The 25719-nt window shown below is 38.6% G+C and overlaps 1 protein-coding gene across 4 annotated transcripts in view; it reads right to left on the reverse strand.

The window, feature by feature from the left end:
- Positions 1-25719, reverse strand: part of DYNC1I1 (dynein, cytoplasmic 1, intermediate chain 1) — a 416457-nt gene that overhangs the window by 284780 nt on the left and 105958 nt on the right. For all 4 annotated transcript variants that reach the window (XM_006834266.1, XM_006834268.1, XM_006834267.1 and 1 more), the window contains one exon: positions 19860-19975. In XM_006834266.1, coding sequence (XP_006834329.1) covers positions 19860-19975 — 116 coding nt within the window. The remainder of the gene's footprint in view (positions 1-19859; positions 19976-25719) is intronic.

Raw genomic sequence — 25719 nt, forward strand, 5'->3', positions numbered from 1 at the left:
AAGCAAGGATAAAGTGCTACAATCTGATAAACTGGAGTTTTGCTTATAGATGTTTGTTGTTGTTGTTGTTAAGTGCCATCGAGTCGGTTCCAACCCATAGCGACCCTATACAGGGTTTCCGAGGGTGTAAATCTTTACGGGAGTAGAAAGCCTCATCTTTCTCCCGTGGAGCGGCTGGTAGTTTCGAACCGCTGACCGTAAGGTTCGCAACCCAATTCGTAACCACTACGCTACCAGAGCTCAATAGGAATGATATAAAGGATTGCATTTCTTAGTAGTGTTCTGCCATTTAAAATACTAAATATGGGTTTATGGGGATGGGTTACAATGACTGTTACTTCACAGTCACTCTTACCATTATCACCAAAGATTAAATTCCAGAATCAGAATTTAAGTCTACTCAGTAAGAGTTTCTTTGACCGCCTCCATGTAGTCTTACTGAACAATTCATTCTTAGAAAATACAAAAACACAGCCCTTAAGTCTTTAAGATTTAATCATATATACTTGGGGTAGGTGAGGGTGGGAAAAGCCTAAGTCCTACCACTGAGATCTTCCAACCTGCCACTGATACCTTCTAAAACAGTTTAAAATTGATGTTGAGACCATGTTTATCTAGACTATTTGCTTGTTAGGGAATTAACCATTGAAACCAGTAGACCTAATGAATGAAATGTTGAGGAAATTCCACAATGGTCTATCTTTGGATACTTCAAAGAATAATGCATATACCGACTCTTCCAAACTCATACCTTATCTGACTTCCTTACAAATATGTGTCCGCCAACATTACTGGTCATGAAATTCAACCCATGTATTTCACAGCTTCAACAAACATATTTAGCATACATTAGTTAGTGTAAACATGACTTACTTAAGTATAAAGGTTGTTTGTTTGTTTTTTTTCATTTTAATATCTCATCACCACGTCATTCCACAGAAATGACCTTGGGACTACAATGAAGGCGTTTCAAACATCTCTAATATAAAACATCATTACACATTAACAGAAACTCCATTCAGTTGAGAAGAATGGCAAACTGGCTAGAGGCAACTCCATAAACCACATGCAGTTTTAATTAAATTCATTATAAATGCTGTGTCTCTCAGTAAATTTGAGGGCAGATAGAACCACTTAACAATAGCCAAGATCTAATCCAGTTTGTCAGAATTAATAATAATACAAATGCAATTTCTCACATAGGGACATATCCAAAAAGTTCGCGAATGAGAAATTGCTGTGCTTTCTCCCCCTTCTATAGTAATATTTATAAATTACTGCAAGATGTTAGCAGCATCTGACCATGGTTGCAATTTCTGATTCCAGAGAGCTGATAAAAGGTGCTATTAATAAAAAGGCACACGTTAGGCAGCTGACATAACTAATTAAGTAATTTGAAGAAAAATGCAAAATTTCACTAGGAAACCCAGACAGGGATGAAATCACTCAATTTTCCAAAAGCCAGAAGGCCTTGAAAAAAGAGGAGACCACAGAACACTTTTATGCCTAACCAAAACCAAATAAATGATCCCAATGTACAAATAGGCTTCAGATGATATAATATGACGAGAGATTTCAACTATGTAGGCAAACCTTTCATTTTCTTACCCAAATATGCCAAACCAAAGACTACCAAAATTGGGAGGGGTAAAAAGTCTTATTTCCTTACTGTGTTGTCTCTGTAAGGATGGCAAGGAAAATTTTTCTCATCTCTTCAAGTTTCACCGTACCTTGCTAAACTAATGCTCAACATAACACTTGGAACTCAAGATCTGTGTTAAATTAAAACAAAATAGGGGAAAATGGTACAAGATGAATATGTATACATCTAGGCTGACACTTCTAGTATTTGTTACTTGGAGATGTGTCACCACCAACCCACACAAGGCTACTTCCAGCAGTCAAAGTCACAGCTTGTTTGTAGCACCTGAAAATGCCTGGGACAGCATTGAGTTCAGCTAGACACCTCTGCATGAACTATGCAGCAAAGTTAGCAACTGCTCAAGCTTCATATAAACATATAAATATGTTGTTGTTAAGTGCTGTTGAGTTGGTTCCGACTCTTGGTGACCCTGTATAGGGTTTCTGAGGGGAGACTGGTGGGCTTGAACATAATAAACAAAGAAATTTACACAATAAAATGTAAATTATATAAGTTCTGAGATTTTCAATGCTCCAGTTCTTTCTCTCTGAGATGGCTTAGACCATTGTTTCTAATTAAAAGTTGTTTTTTTTTAAACTTTCTTATCCGTGCCCATGGAAAACATCTCTAATTGAAACGAGATAGAATAGAATCTCAGAATCCTACTCAACACAGCAATCCTGATGGTCAATATCAATAAATTTCATGTAACTATAAGAAGATCTGGTAATACAGTGGATTAATAGGACTAGTTTGAATGTCAGTGGTTTAAACCTAAAGGCATTCTGTGGAAGAATGATGAGGCGATTTACTTTCATAATAATATATAGCCTCAGAAATCCCATGGAGCAGTTCTCCTCTGTCCTAAGGAGTCACTCTGAGTTTGAAATTAGCTATTGAGATACATTCCTTGAAGTAAGCATGACCCTGATACAAAAACTAGGCAAAGATGTCAGTAAAAAAGAAAATTATAGACAAATACCCCTCATGAACATAGATGCAAAATCTTTCAGCAAAATCCTAGCCAATATAATCCAATAATAAAAATAATAATATTACAAGAATGGTACAACATTGGAAAAACAATCAGTATAATCCACCACATAAATAGAATAAAGAAAAAGAGCTACATTATTATATCAAGTCATGCAGAAAAGGCATTCAATAAAATCAAACACCCATTACTTTTCAAAATGCTCAAAAAACTAGGAATAGAAAAGAAATTTCCCAACATAATCAGGACAATATGCAAAACCAGTGGTCAACATTACTTTCAAGATAAAGAAACTGAAAGCATTCCACTTGTGATCTGGAACCAGACAACGATGCTCTTTACCACTACCCCTATTCAATATCATACTAGAAGTCTTAGCCAGAGCAGTAAGACAAGAAAGGTAAATAAGCCATTCAAATTGGGAAAAGCAAAAGTAAAAATACCTCTATTTGCAGATGATATGCTCCTATACATTGTTGTTGTTATTGTTGTTAGGTGCCATTGAGTAGGTACAGACCCATAGCAACCTTATGCACAGCAGATCCTGGGCAAACCTCACTACTGTTCCACGCTTCAGTCCATCGATGCTGCCACTTGGCCAATCCATCTCATTGGGGGTCTTCCTCTTTTTCTCTGATCCTCCACCTTACCAAACATGATATCCTTCTCCAGCGACTGGTCCCTCCTGACAATATGTCTGAAGTATGAGAGACGAAGTTTGCCATCTTGGCCTCCAAGGAGCACTCTGGCTGCACTTCTTCCAAAACGGATCTATTGATTCTTTTGGCAGCCCATGGCACTTTCAATATTCTACAACACCGTAACTCAAAAGCATCAATTCTTCTATGGTCTTCCTTATTCACTGTCCAACTTTCTCATGTATATGAAGTTATTGAAAATACCATGGCTTGGGTCAGGCGCACCTTAGTCTTCAAGCTGATATCTTTGCTCTTCAACACTTTTAAAAGGTCTTGTACAGCAGATTTACCTAACGCAATATGTCGTTTGATTTCTTGACTGCTGCTTCTGTGAGTGTTGATAGTTGATCCAAGAAGACCGAAGTTCTTGACAGCTTCAATCGTTTCTCCATTGATAAAAGAACATCTCAAAAACTCAACAAGGAAATTACTGGAACTAATTTAAAAAGTCAGTAAAGTGGCATGGTACAAGATCAGCATACAAAAATCTATTTGATCCCTTAACACTAACAAAGAGAACTCTGAAAAGGAAATCAGAAAAGCCAAATACCATTTACAATAGTCACCTAAAAGATGAAATATTTAGGAATAAATCTAACAAGAAGTACAAAAGATCTATACAATACCATTTACAATAGTCACCTAAAAGATGAAATATTTAGGAATAAATCTAACAAGAAGTACAAAAGATCTATACAATACCATTTACAATAGTCACCTAAAAGATGAAATATTTAGGAATAAATCTAACAAGAAGTACAAAAGATCTATACAATACCATTTACAATAGTCACCTAAAAGATGAAATATTTAGGAATAAATCTAACAAGAAGTACAAAAGATCTATACAAAGAAAAGTACAAAACGCCACTACAAGAAACCAAGAGACTACAGGAATATTAGAATAGATACCATGCTTATGGAAAGAAAGATTTAATATTGTAAAAGTGTTGATACTACCCAAGCAATCTGCAAATATAATGCAATACCATTCCAGATTCCACCATAATTCTTTACAGAGGTGGAAAAACTAATCATCAACTTTATATGGAAAAGAAAGAGAACACTGATAAGCACAGCACTACTACAGAAGAAGAACAGAGTTGGAGGCCTCAAAGCATAATCCACAGCCAAGTAGTCAAAACAGCCTGGTGCTGGTACAATGACAGACACATAAACCAAAAGAACAGAATTGAGAATGCATTAAGTAAACCCATTTCATTATGGACAGCTGATCTTTGACAAAGTTCTGAAATTCAAAAAGTCTCTTTAACAAACTGTGCTGCCAAAACTCTAATGACCTTCAAAGAAAAAAATACATGGACAAATTTAGGGACCTTTAATACAGGCATAAATACACTTATCACACATAACTGAAAACACACAAATAGCAGAAGACAAACTAGATGAATGGGACTTCCTAAAAATTTCACCAAAAAGATTTGACCAAAAGAGTTAAAATTATAATAATAATAATAACCCACAGACATGGAGAAAGTTTTGGACAAGGGACTAATCTCTAAAATTTACAGAAAGCTTCATCTCAATAACAAAACCACAAATAAGCCAATTTGAAAATGAGCAGAGGACATGAATAGAAATACCAAAGAAAGTATTCAGGTAACCAATAAACATGTAAAGAAATGTGTTAGCCATTAGACATACAAATCATAACAATAATGAACTATCATCTCACCTCAGCACTAATAGCTTATTTAAGAAAAAAAAGAAATTCAGAAAATGACAAATGCCGGTGAGGGTGTGCAGAGATTGGAACCCTTGTAAACTGCTGATGGGATTGTAAAATGGTAAAAAGCGCAGCAATCCCATTACTAGGTATATATCCTAGTGAAATAAGAGTCATGAGAAGAATAGATGCATACCCATGTTCATCATAGCATTGTTCACAAGAACAAAAAGATGAAACAACATAAACACCTATAAATGGAGAATGCATATACTATAGTACACACACACAATGAAATATTATAAAACATTAATGAATAACAATGAATCTGTGAAACAACAAATGACATGGATGAAACTAGAGATATGGTGAATGAAGTATGTCAATTACAAAAGGACAAACATTGTATGAGACTACTATAATAAAAACTCAAGAAAAGGTTTTCATTCAAAAAGAAACACTCTTTTACAGTTGTCTTGGGTGAGAAGGGAAGGAAGGAAAACTTGCTACCTAGAGGGTAGTCACATGGTAACTTGGGTGAAGGTGAAGGCAATCACTAATCAGAGTGAAGTAAATAAAAAGACATAGCATATTCCCATCTTGGATAATCTCATACTGTCATTTATATTTTAATTATCAAGCTGAGGGAACTGAAGGAAAAATTCATGTCTCAACTTAATGGTATTGAAGGATCCTCTGGGCAAATTACTGATGATGCAGAAAGCATCAAAAAATGGAAGGAATACACAGTGTCCCTGTACCAAAAGAAAATGGTCAATGTTCAACCATTTCAAGAGGTAGCATATGATCAAGAACCAATGATCCTGAAGGAAAAAGTCCAAGGTGCATTGAAGGAATTGGCAAGGAACAAGGCACCAGGAATTGATGGAATAAAAATTGAAATCTTTCAAGAAAGTGAGGTGGTACTGGAGGCACTCACTCATCTCTGCCAAGAAATTTGAAAGACAACTACATGGCCAACTGATTGGAAGAGATCTGAATTTGTGCCATACCAAAGAGAGGTGACCCAACAAATGCAGAAATCATCAGACAATATCACTGATATCCCATGCCAGCAAAGTTTTATTAAAGGTAATACAGAAACAGCTGCAAGCATACATTGACAGAGAACTTCCAGAAGTTCAATTCGGGTTCAGAAGAGATATGTGGAATGAGGGATATCATTGCTGATGTCAAATCGATCTTGGCTGAAATCAGAGAACACCAGAAAGGTGTTTACCTGTGATTTATTGACTACACAAAGGCTTTTGATTATGTGGATCATGACAAGCTATGGACGACATTGCGAAGTATGAGTATTCTGGAACACCTAACTGTGCTCATTAGGAACCTGTGCATAGACCAAGAGGCAGTTGTTCAAACAGAACAAGGACACACCGAATGGTTTAAAATTAGGAAAGGTGTGTGACAAGGTTGTATTCTTTCATCATACTTATTTAACCTGCATGCTGAGCAAATAATCCGAGAAGCTGGGTTATATGAAGAAAAACATGGCATCAGGATTGAAGGAAGACTCATTAACAACCTGCGATATGCAGATGATGCAACCTTGCTTGCTGTAAGTGAAGAGGACTTACAATACTTACTGATGAAAATCAAAGACCACAGCCTTCAGTATGGATTGCCTCTCAATAAAAAGAAAAAAAAATCCTTACCACTGGACCAATGAACAACATTCTTATCAACGGAAAAAGATTGAAGTTGTCAAAGATTTAATTTTATTCAGGTCAACCATCAACACTCATGGTAGTAGCAGTCAAGAAATCAAATGACATATTACATTAGGCAAATCTGCTGCACAAGACCATTTTAAAGTGTTGAAGAGCAAAGATGTGTCTGTTTGAGGACTAAGGTGCACCTCACCCAAGCCATCTTTACGGGAGCAGAAAGCCTCATCTTTCTTCCATGGAACAGCTGGTAGTTTCAAACTGCTGACCTTGCGGTTCGCAGCCCGAATTGACTCCACTGCACATAACCACCACCACCACCACCACCCAAGCCATGGCATTTTCAATAGCCTCATATGCATGCAAAAGTTGGACAGTGAATAAGGAAGACTGTAGAAGAATTGATGCATTTGAATTCTGATGTTGGAGAACAATATTGAAAGTGTTGTTGTTGTTGTTAAGTGCCGTCGAGACAGCAACAACTCATAGCGACCTTATTCATAGCAGAACAAAACACTGCCCGATCCTGAGCCAACCTCACTACTGTTGGCACGCTTGAGTACATCGATTCTGCCACTCGGCCAATCCATCTCGTTGGGGGTCTTCCTTTTTTTCTCTGACCCTCCACCTTACCAAACATGATATCCTTCTCCACCGACTTATCCCTCCTGACAATATGTCCAAAGTATGAGAGACGAAGTTTGGCCATCTTGGCCTCTAAGGAGCATTCTGGCTGCACTTCTTCCAAAATGAATCTATTGGTTCTTTTGGCAGCCCATGGCACTTTCAATATTCTCCTCCAACACCATAACTCAAAAGCATCAATTCTTCTTTGGTCTTCCTTATTCACTGTCCAGCGTTCGTATTCATATGAAGTTATTGAAAATACCATGGCTTGGTTCAGGTGCACCTTAGTCCTCAAGCTGACATCTTTGGTCTTCAACACTTTAAAAAGGTCTTGTGCAGCAGATTTGCCTAATGCAATATGTTGTTTGATTTCTTGACTGCTGCTTCCATGAGTGTTGATAGTTGATCCAAGAAGAATGAAGTCTTTACAATTCAATCTTTTTCCATTGATAAGAATGTTGTTTATTGGCCCACTGGTGAGGATTTTTGTTTTCTTTACATTGACATGTAATTCATATCGAAGGCTGTGCTCTTCCATCTTCATCAGTAAATGTTTTAAGTCCTCTTCACTTTCAGCAAGCAAGGTTGTATCATCTGCATATCGCAGGTTGTTAATGAGTCTTCCTCCAATCCTGATGCCATGTTTTTCTTCATATAACCCAGCTTCTCGGATTATTTGCTCAGGATACAGGTTGAATAAGTATGGTGAAAAAATACAACCTTGTCGCACACCTTTCTTAATTTTAAATGATTCAGTGTTCCCATGTTCTGTTGGAACAACAGCCTCTTTGTTCAGGTACAGATTCCTCATGAGCACAATTAAGTGTTTATCATACTTGGTTTATTGAGCTTCTTGAATGTGCTTAAGTTTTTTATCAAATTTGGGGAGCTTCCAACCACTGCTTCTTAAATATTTTTTTGATTTTTTTCTCCCTCTTCTCTCTTGCTGGAACCCCCATTCCATGTATATTGCCTCACTTCTCACTTAAAGGCGCCCTATGAGTCCTGGTGTGGTGTTGTGAGCTAATGCATCAGACTGCAAAGTGTTTGAACCACAAGGTTTCCAGCTGCTCCTCAGAAACCCTATACAGGGTTATATGGGTCAGAATCGACTTCATGGCACTTAGCAACAACAACAAGAACAACAATGGTGTCCTACATTTATCCGATGTGCTGTTCATTTTCCTTCGTTCTTTTTTGCTCTGTTATTCAGATTGAACGATGTCTATTGATCTACCTTTAGATTTGCTAGTTCTTTCTTTCACAGTTCAAACATACTTGAGTCTTTCTTGAACTTTTAATTTCAGTGACTGGACTTTTCAGCTCCATAATTTCCATTTGGCTCTTTATTATAATTTTTAGTTCTTTATTGCTACTCTAACTGATGCAACACTGTCATCACACTTTCCTTTTTTAGTTATGGTTTAGTTCTTGGCATATATTTATAATGGCTACTTTGAAGTCTTTGTCACTCTCACATGCATTTCGTGTTGCCAGCTTCTTTCTTGCGTAGTGGTCAGACTCTCTTGTTTCTTTTCATGCCTCATAATTGTGTTGTTGGAAACTGGGCATTTTAAATACTGTATTATAGAATCTATTGTTGTTGTTAAGTGCCGTCGAGTCGGTTCCGACTCATAGCAACCCTCGACAGGGTTTCTAGGTTGTAAATCTTCACAAGAGCAGAAAGCTTCGTCTTTCTCCAGTGGTGCAACTGGTAATTTAGAACTGCTGACCTTGTGGTTTGCAGCCCTATTTGTAACCACTATGCTACCAGAATGTTATTGCTGTTGTTGTGAAGTGCCATTGAGTCAGTTCCGAACCATAGCAACCCTGTGTAGGGTTTTCAAGGAGCAGCTGGTGAGCTTGAACCACCAACCTTGCAGTTCAAATGGCTTTGCAGTCTGGCGTATTAACCCACAGTGGCACACACTACCAGAATAGTACAGCATAAATCCCTGTAGCTTTGTTGTTGTTGTTTTCATTGTAATTTGCTTGTCTATTGTTTAATGACTGGCAGGATTATTTTAGTGAAGTCTATTTCTCTCCCTGCCCATGCAGTGTGAAGCCTCTAGTGCTGTTCCTTGGAGAGTACAGGGCCACTTGCACAGTCACTATGGGATGACAGAAGGTTCGGCAATGCTATCTTCAACTGTCTTTTTCCCTGACCACACCCAACTGTTAAATTCCACTGTTGTTGTTGTTGTTAGGTGCCATTGAGTGGGTACCAACTCATAGCAACCCTATATGCAACAGAAGAAACACTGCCCAGTCCTGGGCCAACCTCACAATTGTTGCCATGCTTGAGCCCATTGATGCTGCCACTTTGCCAATTCATCTTGCTGGGGGTCTTCTTCTTTTTCTCTGACCCTCCATCTTACCAAACATGATATCATTCTACAGTGACTGGTCCCTTCTGACAATATGTCCTAAGTGTGAGAGACAAAGCCTGGCCATCCTGACCTCCAAGGAGCACTCTGGCTGTACTTCTTCCAACACAGATATGTTTGTTCTTTGGCAGCCCGTGGCACTTTCAATATTCTCCTCCAACACCGTAACTCAAAAGCATCAATTCTTCTATGGTCTTCCTTTCACATGTGTATGAGGTTATTGAAAATACCATGGCTTGGATCAAGTGCACCTTAGTCCTCAAGCTGACATCTTTGCTCTTCAACACTTTAAAAAAGTTCTTGTGCAGCTGATTTGCCTAATGCAATACGTCATTTGATTTCTTGACTACTGCTTCCATGAGTGTTGATGGTTGATCCAAGAAAAATGAAGCCCTTGACAACTTCAATCTTCTCTCTGTTGATAAGAATGTTGTTTATTGGTCCAGTGGTGAGGACTTTTGTTTTCTTTACATTGAGATGCAATCCATAACAAGGCTATGGTCTTGGATTTTTATCAGTAAGTATTTTAAGTCATCTTCACTTTCTGCAAGCAAGGTTATATCATCTGCATATCACAGGTTGTTAATGAGTTTTCCTCTAATCCTGATACCACGTTTTTCTTCATATAAACCAAATTCTTGGATTGTTTGCTCAGCATACAGGTTGAATAAGTATGATGAAAGAATACAACCCTGTCACATACCTTTCTTAATTTTAAACCATTCAGTGTTCCCATGTTCTATTCAAACAATTGCCTCTTGGTCCATGTACAGATTCGTCATGAGCACAAGTAAGTGTTCAGAAATATTCATACTTCACAATGTTATCCATAATTTGTCATGATCCACACAATCGAAAGCCTTTGTGTAGTCAATATAGCACAGGTAATCATCTTTCTGATATTCTCTGCTTTCAGCCAAGATCCATTGGACATCAGCAATGATATACCTCATTCCATGTCCTCTTCTGAATCTGGCTTGGACCTCTGGAATTTCTCTGTCAATGTATGCCTGCAGCAGTTTCTGTATTACCTGTAGTAAAACTTTACTTGCATGGAATATCAAAGATATTGTCTGATGATTTCCACATTCCGTTGGGTCACCTCTTTTTGGAATGGGCACAAATATGGATCTCTTCCAATCGGTTGGTCAGATAGTAGTCTTCCAAATTTTCTGGCATAGGTGAGTGAGTGCCTCCAGTGCCACCTCACTTTCTTGAAAGATTTCAATTTTTATTCCATCAATTCCTGGTGCCTTATTCTTTGCCAATGCCTCCAATGTACCTTGGACTTCTTATTTCAGTATCATTGGTTCTTGATCATATGCTACCTCTTGAAATGGTTGAACATCAACCATTTCCTTTTGGTACAATGACACTGTATATTTCTTCTATCTTCATTTGATGCTTTCTGCATCATTCAGTAATTTGCCAAGAGAATCCTTCAATAATGAAAGTCAAGGCTTGAATTTTTTTCTTCAGTTCCCCCACTTGAGAAATGCTGAGCGTGTTCTTTCCTTTATGTTTTCTGACTCCATACCTTTGAACATTTCATTGTAATATTTGACTTTGTCTTCTTGAGCAGACCTTTGAAATTTTCTGTTCAGCTCTTGTACCTCCTCATTTCTTTCCATTTGCTTTGGCATCTCTATTCTAGAGAGCAAGTTTCTTTCCATTTGCTTTGGCATCTCTATTCTAGAGAGCAAGTTTCAGTGTCTCTTCTGACATCCATTTTGATCTTTTCCTTCTTTCTTGTCTTCTTAATTGACTTTTTCCTTTCTTCCTTTATGATGGTCTTGATGTCATCCCATAACTCTTTTGGTCTTTGGTCTTTAATGTGTAATGTAACAAATCTGTTCTTCAGATGATCTCTAAATTCAGGTGAGATATATTCAAGGTCATATGGACCTTTTGGTTCTTGTGGACTTGTTTTAATTTTCTTCAGCTTCAGTCTGAACTTGCACATAAGCAATTGATTTTCTGTTCTACAATCTGCCTCAGACTTGTTTTGGCTGATAATATGGAGCTTTTCCAACGTCTCTTTCTCCAGATGTAGTCAGTTGGATTTCTGTGTATCCCATCTGGTGTATAATAGTTTCTTATGCCATCTAAAGAAGGTATTTGAAATGAACCAATCATTGATTTTGCAGAATTCTATCATGCGATCCCCAGCATTATTTCTATCACCAAGGCCATGTTGTCCAACCACTGATCCTTCCTCTTTGTGCCCAACCTTTGCATTCCATCACCATTAATGAACAATACATCTTGATTGTATGTTTGATCAATTTCAAATTGAAGAAGTTGGTAGAATTCTTCTATTTTATCCTCACTGGCTTTAGTGGTTGTTGTGTATATTTGAATAATAGTGGTATTAACTGGTCTTCCCTGTAGGCGCCTGGATATTATCCTATCACAGACAGCATTGTACCTCATGACTGATCTTGACATGTTCTTTTTGATGATGAATGCAACACCATTCCTCTTCAATTTGTCATTTCTGGCATAGTAAACCATGTGGTTGTCAGATTCAAAATGGCCAGTACCAGTCCATTTCAGCTCATTAATGCCTAAATATTGATGTTTATGCATTCCATTTCATTTTTGACAATTTTCAATTTTGTGGATTAATACTTCCTACATTCCATGTTCCAATTATTAATGGATGTTTACAACTGTTTCTCTTCTTTTTGAGTTGTGCCCCATCAGCAGATGAAGGTCCCGAGGGCTTTACTCCATTCGTGTCAATTCTACTTTGAGGCAGCTCTTCCCCAGTCATATTTTTGAGTGCCTTCCGACCTGAGGAGCTCATTTTCCAGCACTATATCTGACAATGTTTCTCTACTATTCATAAGGTTTTCAGTGACTAAATATTCGGAAGTAGTTTGTCTCTCTTTCTTCCTAGTCTGTCTTCGTCTTGCTCTATTGTTTTCAACAATGCCCTTGGGCATACATTTCTTCAAAGACCGATTCAATTAAATTTGGGCTCCTTTATGGGGGTAGTTTTTGAGATCCAAACTAGGAGGACTCTTCTGCTTTCTGGATCTCTCTGGTAAATTATCTATGGTTTAGTTTTAACTCCAATGCATCTACTTAATTGCTTTTAACCATAGTTCCTTTCAGAGGAGATTAAGAACAGTCTGTTTTATGGCCTGCCTCAACCCCGGGGGGAAAAAAAATCTCTAAATTGGGGTACGTACAATGACACACTTCTGAGTGACAATCCTGATTTAGAACCTGGGTGCATTCAGTGGGGTGTGGATAGGGGGTGGCTACAGCTGTTGGCCTTCTCAGCTTGCCACTCCTGGCATGAGACCTCCTCTTTACAAACAAGCTAGAGTGAGGAAGATTGGGGTCCAAGTTTTCTAATCATGCTGTTTCCAAGGTAGAACCTCCATCCCCAGACTAACAGCTAGGTGTAAGAAGAGACCACCTTCCTCTTGGTCACACTCTCTCAGAACTAATTTCTGCAACACATAGTCGGAGACAAGATGTCAAATGCTGAGGTCTGCTCCTCCTGAGAAATGACTGTAGCTGACTAAATGAGGGTTGGGTTGGTGGCGGGGCAGGGAGCCTTGTGTTATTGGCTGCACCCATCTGAAATGAAATTTCTTTCATGAAAAGCTGGGAGTGAGTTGGAGGGCTCAAACACCACAGACTTTTGTTGCTTTTACTAAGCTATCATAAGTTTTCTTGAATAAATGAAGACACGTGATTTTCCAGATAGTGGATTTATAAAACCAATTTTTACCAGTTTTATTTGGGAGTGGATCCATGAAGCTCTTTATGCTTCTACTGTGTTAAAAATAAAACTTTATACACTTTTTAGCTAACCAACATATCAATTATTATTTTCCAAAGAGAAAAAGGTCTTTTATGTCCTGTAATAACCTTTAGTTCTTGTATTTCTTTAACATTGATCAAGAGGGATGAGCAGAAACCACATCCTCTTCATTGTGGTGTAAGAGGGGTTATATTAGAAAATTATTGATTGGTTTTATATCTGTCTTTCTGAAAGCAGTTATCTTCACTCTAGTTACACCTAGGGTATCTATTTTCTGGCAGAGAGGTTAGAATTTGATACAGAAGGACAAGAATAGAAAGGTTAAGGCTCATCTCCCTTCTTACAAAATAGGATTCTTCAGCTAAGTCATAGGTTGAGAAGTAGGTTTAGTTGAGGGAGAATTCTAAATTCCTGTTGTTTAACATTTTGGATAACAGTTAAAGAAAGCACACCTTCTGTTCAGGAATACTCCATTGTATAATGAAGATATGATTTGGGAAAAATTAAATGGGGAACTTATTTCTCTGGACAGTCATGAGATAAAGGAGCATTTAGAGAGAAAAAGAAACGTTCAGATATATCTCAATTTCCACTTTCTGGGGCAAAAGATTGGGAGGGATAATGTTAGAGAAAATGAAAAGAGTAATGAACAAAGGAGCCCTTGAACCACATTCCTTGTTAGATATTCTGGAAAGATGTCAGTATTCAGCAGATGTTGACTACAACACAGTCAAGTATGATTGGCAAGATTGCATGATAAGACCAAGAGAAGAGTATATGAGCACTCTTTACCTCTCTCAGATCCTCTGAGACATGGATATTGAGGTGAGAGCCAGTGGATAAAGGGGCCACATGGCATAGGCTGACCTATAGGTCAGTAGACCCATGGTGATCTGGTGAACTTCCAGATCAGAGACTGGATAGAGCTAGGGCATGGACTCAAGGTCTTCCAAGGCCTGAGTCCCTCCTGTCCCTTCACCCTCACCAAGGCCATGAGATCATGTAAACCCTTTGTTTTCCCATCTCCACACCTAATTATGGTCTTAGGGAGAAAAGCAGGTGAGATTCTATACGTTTCAGCATTCTACTCAAGAATAACTGAACACAACAAGATTGTTAAGTGTCATCAAGTCAATTCTAACTTGTAGCTATCCTATGTAGTGTTTGTGAGGAGCAGCTGGTGGGTTTGAACACCAACCTTACCAACCTTATGGTTAGTTGTCCAGTGCTTACCCTACAGTGTCCCACCAGGACGATGAACATACCAATGAGGCTGTTTAAAATAAAAGGCTGGACTAGAGAGCGGACATAACCAATAGTGCTACATATAAAATAAAGGCATTATATTCTGTCTGTACTTCTGATTTATAAGGTGAATGAACTCTGCAGCAACAATACAAGTGCACTACTATACATAAGTGTGCCGGGCATATAATATACATATTCCTCACCCGTTGACTATCTTGTTAGCTGACATTTTGCATCTGTGACAACAGCACAAAGTCTACTATCTAACTATTTTGCACATTCACAACACATATGGCAATAACAAAATAATGCCAATGTGTGAGGTGAGAGTCACTCTGGCTGTGATGGCTAAGGTTATGTGACATACGGGAATCTCAGTTATGAACTGATATAATTTTTTGTTATTGTTGTTAAGTGCTGTCGAGTTGATTCTGACCTATAGCGACCCTGTATAGGGTTTCCAAGGAGCAGCTGGTGAGCCTGAACCACCGACCTTGAAGTTCAAAAGACTTTACACTCTGACACATTATCCCACAGCTCCACACCAGGACTCCTTGTGTGAAATTTGGCAGCACATAAATGGTGAAATCTGGAGTTATGTAATGATGTAGTAAGAGTTCTGGTGTGGCTCTGTGGGTTAATGTGCCAGACTGCAAAAGCCATTTGAACTGCACAGTTGGCAATTCAAGCTCACCAGTTGCTCCTCAGAAACCCTGTACAGGCTCGCTATGGGTCGGAATCGACTCGACAGCACTTAACAACAACAACAAATGTTGTAGTCATCCTCCATTTGGCGACCTGAGGTGGTCATTCTCCATTTTTGCATGAGGCCAATTTTCACATTTTACCTGATCTTTGGAACCTAACCATGTTAAAAAGTGTGGAGAAGGTGTGAATATATTTAGTCTTTCCCTCCTCCTTCTTCCTCTCACACCAGAGTGGATTTAAAAATGTTTTTTTATCAACCCATCAATAAACATCCTTTATACATTTTTCCAGAAGGGAGTATCCCAAAACACATCTAAGAAAAATAAAAGACTCTCAAGACATAGAAGTCTGCCTGTAGGCTGCCATTTTTCTGTCTCGCATCTCACAGCTACAACAAGGACCGGTAAACTAGGCTTGCCTAGTTGGATGCTTCCATATCGTTATTTCAGTCTCAAGGGCGTTCTCTGAAGTGCAGTGAAAGCTAAAGGCTATCAAGTCAATAGTGGCTAGAGAGTTTCAATGTGGACTGTAAAAGTGTCTAGACCCCAAAGGCCCAGGAGGGTCATGTGTTTAAAGTAAGCAGGTCCCACTATTGACTTGACAGCCTTGCTATGAGTCAGCTATTCAACTGCCCTTTTTCTTGTCTATTTCCAAACTGATCCACTAACGTTTTTCATCAGTCTATCAAGTATTTCATATCTTTCCAATCAACCCCATTTCTCTTTAAGTTAAGCATAGCCATTTCTTTTGTTGGCAATGAAGAATCCAAACTAGTTCAGACATTGGTATCAGAAGACAGTCACTCAGAGAACTGGTATTGGTTATCTGCCCTGACTGAGGCTAAAGAAGCTTAAAGATACATATTTTAGCTCTCAAGATATGGACTCAGGGACTTTCACTGGTCAAACTGCCTACCCCCCCAAAAAAAAATGTTTGCCAAAAAACAAACAAATCTTTTTGGAAGAAATACAGCTACAATGCTCCTTAGAAACCAGCATGGTGAGACTTCATATCTTATACTTCAGACTTATTATCAGGAGGAACCAGCCCCTATAGAAGGACATCATGCTTGGTAAAGTAAAGGGTCAGTAAAAAAGAGGACGACCCCCAACAAGATGGAATGGCACAGAGGCAGCAGCAATGGACTCAAGCATAACAAAGATTGTGAAATTGGTGTAGGGCTGGGCAGTGTTTTGTTCCGTTGTGCATAGGATCACTATAAGTTGTAATAGACTAAACAGCACCTAATAACAACATTGTGCTGTAGCTTGGAAGAAGAATCATCCAAGTTTATCACTTTGATCCTTTTCTATCATGAAAGGGAATTAGTCTGTCTTCTAGAGTAGCTGCTTACTCAGAATTTACACCATTTGTTGTACTTCTCTGAGATTCACCAGTCACAGACTAACTTAAACAAGGCTTGAGAGGGAAGTGGGTGGTCAAGATAAAGCCATAAAATTCTTATTTATAAGATCATATAAAGAGGAAGGGAGATCAGAGAACTCTGCAAAACTATCAATAGGAAGCACAAGTTTCCTTGGCTTTCTTCTAGGTAGGCTTCCATCTCTCCAGCAGGTTGTAAAATTCCTATTTTCCCAGCAGTCACTACAGAACCCGGAGACTCTAGAGATTCCTGGCATCATCTCTGCTGTTCAACAGCACTTTTGGGGTACCTATTATGAGCCAGGCACTCAAAACAATAAAGAGATAGAAGACTAGCTCTGTGTCCTGAAGACACTGAAGAAAATCAGGGTGGCATTAATAACACACAAGGCTGAGGCAGTTTTCAGGGAATCATAATTTTCTCCTTCTTTCTTCTCAATGAGAGATTCAGTAACCCAGATCTGTGTGTTCTGTTCTCAGCCTTCTTTTTCTGTAACACCAAAATGAGATGGAAGAATACACCTTGTTGAATAATAGTATTGGTTGGACACAATATTCTTTAATATTTGTCCAAATCATTATCTTATGACAGGTCAATTTGAACATAAATTAATTACTACTATGAAGAGAATGTTTATTATAATAAATGATGGAGAAGGAAACTTAAGCTTGGGCAAGTTCAAGTTACTTTCCAATTTACTTATAAAGGTAAAACGGGAACTTGTAAGAAAGTGTGAGTTCCTTATATATAGAAGAATTCAATGTTCTGAGAGCATTAGTTTACTGACAAATAATCTGCATTCTTTTATACACTGTGTGCACTGCTAGCAAGATCAAGTGGACCTTGGACATCATATCATTAAATATCATCCATTCAAAGGCCCCGTTGTGTTATAAAATTCGGTAGTCAGTTGATTCCTGTCTCTGCATGCTTTCATGAAAACATATCTGTTTCTCAAGCTCCATCTTAGGGGCCAGTTCATGTCTCTATGGTAGAACCACCCTCCTGACTGCCCCGTCCTATTGCTGCAAAGCTCAGCTCTGGCATCCTCCACAGCCAGGTAGCCCTGACAGCCAAAGGTCAAGGACTAGCCTGTGGTGAGAGGACAATTTGTTGACCCCAAAATCTAAGTGGTTCCTGTCTAAATCCATCAGGAATTGTTTTAATATTGAAAGCTATGGTAGTTGACTTTGAGTTCAAATCTGTATTGTGGAATTTGAACGTCTACCACCACAAAAAAGCTCCATGGGTTTTGTTAACAAAACAAAGTCTTTCTGCCAATAACTGAGAAATGAATACCTCCTTTCCTGCTGCTTGGATCACGGCATAATGAGGACTCTCAAGCTCTCTGCTGTAATAAAACAGAATGTACAGTCTTTTCCTTTTGATGTGCTCCAGCCTAAAAGTTTAGAGTTGAAGCCTTTTCATCCTTAATTTATCTTCCCTTGTAAATATTTCTGAACCATTTCCAATATCTGAAGTATATGTTTTGTTTTTTTAAATAATTCACTCCTTCTCCTATTTCAGTTGTATAACTTTATGTTATGGGTCAAATTTGGGGCTAAATAAACATACCTCAGGCTACAGTTCTCAAAATACTTCTGACAGCAAATTAATTCAAACAAATGTTTTGGTTGGGTTGTGAGGTTGTTTGTGTCTTACCCAGAGGCCCAAGATAGACCAGGCGAACTCCCAAAGGCTCTTCTGACTGTATTTTCTGCCAAATTTAATATATGGTAAAGCAGTAGGTGAAACAGTAGGTTTAAAATCTTGCCACCAGAGGGTGCTACTTGTTTGCTTCTAAAATACATTTCTTGCACTTGAGAATTGGAGGCCTCATTTACCCAAGAATGCTACAGCAGCATTACAGGCTGGCAGGCTTTCTGCAAGACTGTTCATCAGCATTCTTCAGAGCCAGATGTCACTTTACTTATGACAGAGAGACTTGGAACCAAAATCACAAACTCTGCAGCTTATACAAACCCTAGGCAGAAAATACTAATAAATGATTTTTCATTCTCCTGACTTATTATTCAGTACTTACTACATACCAACAATAAGCCCGGAATCCTAATACCCTCTTCAGCATAACAAATAATAAAATAACATAAAACAAAATGAGACTTTGCTTAGCTAGAACATTATTCTCTAACAAAGAAATCTTCACTTACTCTTTGTTAGGTACATGTTTCCCTTTTTCACTTCTGAATCATTTAGTATTTTTTTTTATTTCTAGGAAGCATTTTGATTGACCAGCTTTGTTTTTTTCTTAGTGTACTTTTACGATTCACTGGGATTTGTGTGCAAATTTTCCATCTGATATTTTCTGGTATGCATGATGAAGAGACATGGAGTTCGCTTTACATCCACCCATGTGAAGTTTGTATGGGAAATATTTTTAAATTGTGGTAGGAAACTCTTCTGTGCCATCAGCTGAACTGGAAAAGCTATAGATGAGGGGTTGGCCTATATTTATTTATTTCTGTAAAGGGGCAGTTTATAGTAAAATATTTTAGGATTGAGACCCATAAACTTTCTGCCCTGCCGTAAGTACTCAACTCTGCTGTTGTAGTGAGAAAAATGCCATCTACATACATGAACAGGTGTGGCTGTGTTCCTGTAACATTTGGTTTACAGAAATGGGCTGAGGTTATCATTTGCTGACCCCTACAAATAATGAATCTTAATGTACATACTCTTCTTATGGATAAAATTCTGAACTTCTATCGCACTGTCCTGGTATGATTTCCCTCTTGCTCACAAAGTTCTGACCAAGTATGAGATCACTAACCTTCATTTTACCATCCACCGATCCCTAAGAGGAGGACCGCCTACCTCCCTCTCCAGTGCTTTCCAAACCAGAGTCAAAGGTGCCTTTGGCTCTCAGTGTGTGATTCTGCTTTTCTCCTATGAGGATCTTTTCATGGTAAGCAGTGATGTCAGCAAGAAGGATGCTACTCTCTGACAATTTCTCCAGAGATAATATGAGAAGTAAACAAAAAAATCATTGCTTACCTTCTGACTGATGAGTAGCCAGAGGGGTCTGGGTCTCCTTGGAGTAAGACACTACTTCCCTAGGCAGGAAATCCACCTGAGTCACCTTCGACACTCCCAGTTTATGCAGTCTTCTTCTATAAGTAACAAAGGATAAACACTTAGGAGGGAGCAGAAGAGCTCTCAGCAATAATACAGTGCACTGAAACAAGTAAACAAACCCAAACACCCTCAGCTTCACAATACAAGGGTCAGGATCATTAAGCAGAACAGGCCTTGTGCTGAAAATCAGAACATAGGTTCTTGGCTTGACCTGGCCCTAATTTACTGCATGATGCCAGCCAGATCGGTTCCTTCTGATGCCTCTCAGCTTTCCTTTCCACCAAACAGGGTCTTTGTCCAGCTCAGATAAGATCCTTTCATTCTGATCATCTCTGATTTTTGCTTGATTAAAATTTATACAGTAAACTTTCATTTGCACCGCAGGATTTAAGTCTCTCAAACAAAAGGGACAAAAATTCCCTAATACTCCTTAACCTGAAGGGAAGGGAGATGGATACCTTACTGGAGTAACTTACATTATCTATGGTAACAGGGGGATAGATCCTATTCCAAGAGGAAATATAACACTTCTCATTTCTCCTATAGATATACTAACACATATTGGCTTGTGATTTGTTTTGAAGTACAAATACTAGAAAAGGGCACTGGGTTAACAGTGATGAAGTTCTAGGTTGGAATTCCAAAACTAACTGTGACTTTGTAAAATTAAGAGGTGATCATGGGATTGCGTAGGTAACACCTGTGGTAGGACCCAGAATAGGAAGGGCATATACAAACATAGGTGATTACAGTAAACTCTGGAAATCCCAAATGTTATACACATGGCATTTACGAGAAACAGATAAATGTCAAGAAAACACTTTGACATCAGGGATGTAATATTTTTTAAAAGCAGTGTTAGGGTATCCCTGATTTACCCTTCTCTCATCTACAGGACTATGCTGTAATAATTTTTGAATATTTATGAAGCCCTTCAAGTGCTATCAGATGTCTTTTTCATCCATTAGGTTCACTCTTCACAACAACTCTGCAACAGTATGGGCAGATATTATCATCTCCATTTTGTAGATGAGGAAAGTGAAACTCTGTTTAAGGGGCACGCCCAAGTCATGTACAACTAGCAAATAGTAGAATAACGGCACAACACTGTTTGCCCTGTTGTCGTTAGGTGCCATCAAGTTGTTCCAACTCCGCAACCCTATGTACAACAGAACGTAACAAAAAGCTTCCTGGCCCTGTATCATCCTCAGTATTGTTGTTTGAGCCCATTGTTGCTGCTACCATGTCAATCTATCCTTTGTTGGTCCTCCTCTTTCTCTTGACCCCTCCCCATCCTACTTTACCAAGAATGATTTCCCTCTCCTGGAACTGGTCCTTCCTGACAACATGTCTAAAGTGTGAAAGACGATGGTCACTTCTAAGATGCAATCTCTGTACTTCTTCCAAAACACTTTTGGTTGTTCTTCTGGCAGTCCATAGTACTCTTAAATATTTTTCGTCAACACCACAAATCAAATGCATCAATTTTTTTGGAAACTTTTTATTGTGAATTGAATGAAGGTTTACAGAGCACATCATCAGTTTTACAGTCAACAAATCCTACACCTCGTGTCATCTCAATGATTACAGTTCCCTCCATGCAACAACAGTTATTTCACTTCCTCCCTGTGGTTTTCATTTTCATTCTTCCCTCCTTCCCAACCTTTCTGACCTTTGTCCTAAGGTGAATGTTGTCTTTTTGATCTTAAATGGTTGATAACACCTAATGTTGTCATCCCTAAATACCTATCTACTGCTTAACTTAAAATTGGACCACAAGGGTGAGTTCTGTTTCAGATCTGAAGGGTAGCCAAGGGCCATAGTCTCTGGTTCTTCCAGTTTCTTTCTGACCTGTATGCCTGATCTTTTTTTATAATTTTGTATTTTGTTCAATGTTTTCTCCTACTCTTTCAGGGACCTTCTAGTATTATCCCTTTCAGAGCAGTTGGCAGTGATATCCAGGCACCATCCAGTCCTTCTGGTGTCCGAGTCACAGAGATTGATGTTCATAAATTCCATTAGTCCAGTGGACTACCTAATTCAGGAATCTTTAGTTTTCACTGCTCTTCTTATTTCCATATATGGAGAGACCAATAGTTGCACCTTAAATGGCCATCATGAGCTTTTAAGTTTCTTGTCATTACTCACCAAAGTAGGATGTAGAACATTGTCTTTGTGGACTATGTTATGCCGATTGACCATGGCATAGCAACCTGTTAAATGCTCTGATTCTTTATGATCTTTTAAAGTATTTTCACATATATATGATGCAATTTAAAATACCATGGCTTGGATCAGGTGCACCATAGTCCTCAAAGTGACATTGCTGCTCTTTAACACTAAAAGGTTTTATGCAGCAAATTTACCTAATGCAATATGTGGTTTGATTTCTTGACTATTGCTTCCATGAGCTTTGATTGTGGAGCCAATAAAATGAAATATTTGAAAACTTCAGTATTTTCTCCATTTATCATGTTGTTATTTCTTAGCCCAGTTGTGATGATTTTTGTTTTCTTCACATTGAAGTGCAATTCATACTGAAGGCTGTAGTCTTTCATCTTTATCAAGCAAGAGATCAAGCCCTTTTCACCCTCAGCAAGCAAGATTGTGTCACGGGCATACCTCAGGTTGTTTATGAGCCTTCCTCCAACCCTAATGCGATGTTTTCCTTCATATAGTCCAGCTGCTCAGATTACTTACTAAGCAAACAGATTTAATACATATGGTGAAAGGATATAAACCAACAAACACATTTCCTGAGTTTAAACGATTCAGTATCCTCTTGTTCTGTTCTAACAATTGCCTCTTGGTCTATGTACAGGTTCTTCATAAGCATTATTAAGTGCTCTGGAATTCCCATTCTTCACAATGTTATCCATTGTTTGCTACAATTCACACAGTTGAATGCCTTTGCATAGTAAATAAAGCACAAGTAAACATTTTTTTCTGGTGTTCTCTGCTTTCAATCAAGATCCATCTGACATCAGCAATGATATGTTTCATTCCATGTCCTCTTCTGAATCCGGCTTTAATTTCTGGCAGCACCCTGTCAGTGTAATGCTGTGATCATTTAAAAATTATCTTCAGCAAAATTTTACTTGCATTAAAGTAATATGAATGATGTTTTTCAGTGATTCCATTCCATTGGGTCACCTTTTGCTCTGGAAAGGACAGCAATATGGAACTTTTGCATTCGGTTGGCCAGGTAGCTGTCTTTGAGATTTCTTGGTACAGGTGAGCAAGCGCCTCTAGTGCTGCTTCAGTTTGTTGAATCATTTCCATTTGTATTCTGTCAATTCCTGGAAACCCTGCTTTTTGCCAGTGCCTTCAGTGCAGCTTAGAATTCTTCCTTCAGTGCCGTCAGTTCTTGATCATATGATACTTCCTGAAATGGCTAAACATAGGCCAATTCTTTTAGGCATCGTGACTCTGTGTATTCTTTCCATCTTCTTTTGGTGCTTCCTGAATCATTCAATATTTTAGCCATAGAATACTTCAGTATTGCGACTTGATGTTTGATTTTTTTTTTTTTTTTTCTTCTTAAGTTCCTTGAGATTAAGAAATACTGAGTGTGTTCTTCTCTTTTGGTTTTCTGACTCCAGATCTCTGCACACTTCATTAAAATACTGTTCATCCTAGTCCTGGCCCAGTGCTCTTGCAACAAAACCAAGATCCTACATTGTTACTGTAGTAATTTGATGTGTCTCCTGAGTCACTCAGGAAGCATCCAATGATGGAAACAGCCTAGTCTGTTAGGTAAGCACATAGATTCCATCCTTACAGACTAAGACTGAACCCCATCACTATCACTTAGCAGCTGTTTGTCGGAACTTGAACAAGTTACTCTCTGTGCTTCAATTTCCTCATCTGTAAAATGGAGATGATAATAATAGTGTGTTTACCACATAATGTAGTACTGTTGTTGTTGTTAGGGTCCGTCGAGTCGATCCCGATCCATAGCGACCCTGTATAGGGTTTCCAAGGAGTAGCTGGTGAGCTTGAACTGTCGACCTTGCAGTTCAAATGGCTTTGCAGTCTGGCACATTATCCCACAGTGCCACACCAGGACTCCTATACATACTACATTTATAGCAGGTATACGTATGTACACAATATATATATATATATAAATGTGTCTGAATATCTTTATCTATAGAATTAGCATTAATATTAGATATATCCTACTACTTGTCTTTAAAATTTGAAAATATAGGTGATGTATGTGTCTCTGTAAGAGAGAAAGATGATAACCATTTAGTGCCAAAATACCACACTCAAAAACTCTCTAAGATCAACAGAAGCATACTGTATTCATGTTGTTGCTTGTAATTGTTAATAGTAAATCAAATAGCCTTATATTTACATAGATTATTATTATCATTGGTGATAAAATAAGGGCGAGCATGCAGATTACACCTACGAATTTCCACAAAGTATTTACCTAGACATTCTAGGAAAACAAAAATTTCTTCTTTTTTATGAATTACTAAAGGTGAGATCTAAGATTTGCACACAGTAGCTACATGCCAGTGAATGAATGCTGGCTTAGTGCAGACACACTTCTCAATAGCCCCAGCTCCAGGAAGGCCTGATTCACTCCGAAGTCTAGGCCATGAATGGAAAGGAGGGTCAGACTGAGTCCACAGCACTTTCATGTTGCCTCATACTCAGAATTAGGGGAAACACACAAAATGTACTAGAAATTAAAAGACCACAGGAATAAAAGGCAAAGTTGCAAAGCAAGAAACTCAAGGTATCATTTGAAAAGCTCCTTAGTCAGATGAGAATGCTTTCAATCCTGAAATATCTGAGGAAGAAAAAGAGACTAGACGTCCCAGGGCTGCTTGAGATACAGCCCCTTCTGCTGCTTAAGAGCCCACAGCATCTCTCTTAGGCCCCAGCAGGCAGTTCTTCATCGCAAGCAAGGGCATGGAAACAAAACCAGACCTGAGATTACACTCTCACTACTTCAAATTGGAGTACATACCACACTGGTATGGTGCTAGGGGATAAAGCACTAGACTGCAAGGTCTGTATGAACCACAAGGTTTATGGTTTAAATTCACCAGCTGCTCCTTGGAAACTCTCTACAGGTTGCTATGACTCAGATCCGACTCAACAGCACTTACCAACAACAACCAACAACTTCAAATTGGGACCACCTATGGCCTACCTTGACCTTAGATTTCCCTGAGTACTTGAGTGAGGTCCAGGGATCTCCAGGCTCAGGTTGAGAGGCTGCTTATATCGGCAGGAAGGGATTCCCGGGTATCTTGCTAATCTTACAGAAGTTGAAGGTGTAACTCGTGGGTGACTGGCAAACAGGTACTGGGCTATAGAGGCTAATATGTAATCTGATTATCCACCAGGGTAAACTGAAACCAACTACCAGGAAGTATAGCACAGTGTTTCTGCTGTGCATACATACAGAACTGGGTTCCAAACCCCAGTTTGTCACTTTCCTGCTGACTGGTTGCTGAAAGCTTTGGACAAGTAAAAAACCCCTCTAAACCTTAAGTCTCATATGGAAAATGGTTATGTATCATTGAGTTGTTGTGAGGATTAAATAAAGGTGATACTTGCAAAGGACTTACTTTAGTGCCTAGCACACAGTAAGTGGTTCCTGGCTCCTGGCATCTCTACTTTATCTTTTCTTTTTTTTTTTTTTAATGTTTTATTGTGAATTATATGGTAGTTTACATGAGAGAACTTTAGATTTACATTCATTCCATCGTATATCATCTCATTGCCATGGTTCCAATCCCCTCCATGCATCATC

Source organism: Chrysochloris asiatica, unplaced genomic scaffold, assembly GCF_000296735.1.
Source record: "Chrysochloris asiatica unplaced genomic scaffold, ChrAsi1.0 scaffold00010, whole genome shotgun sequence".
NCBI classification, from domain to species: domain Eukaryota; kingdom Metazoa; phylum Chordata; class Mammalia; order Afrosoricida; family Chrysochloridae; genus Chrysochloris; species Chrysochloris asiatica.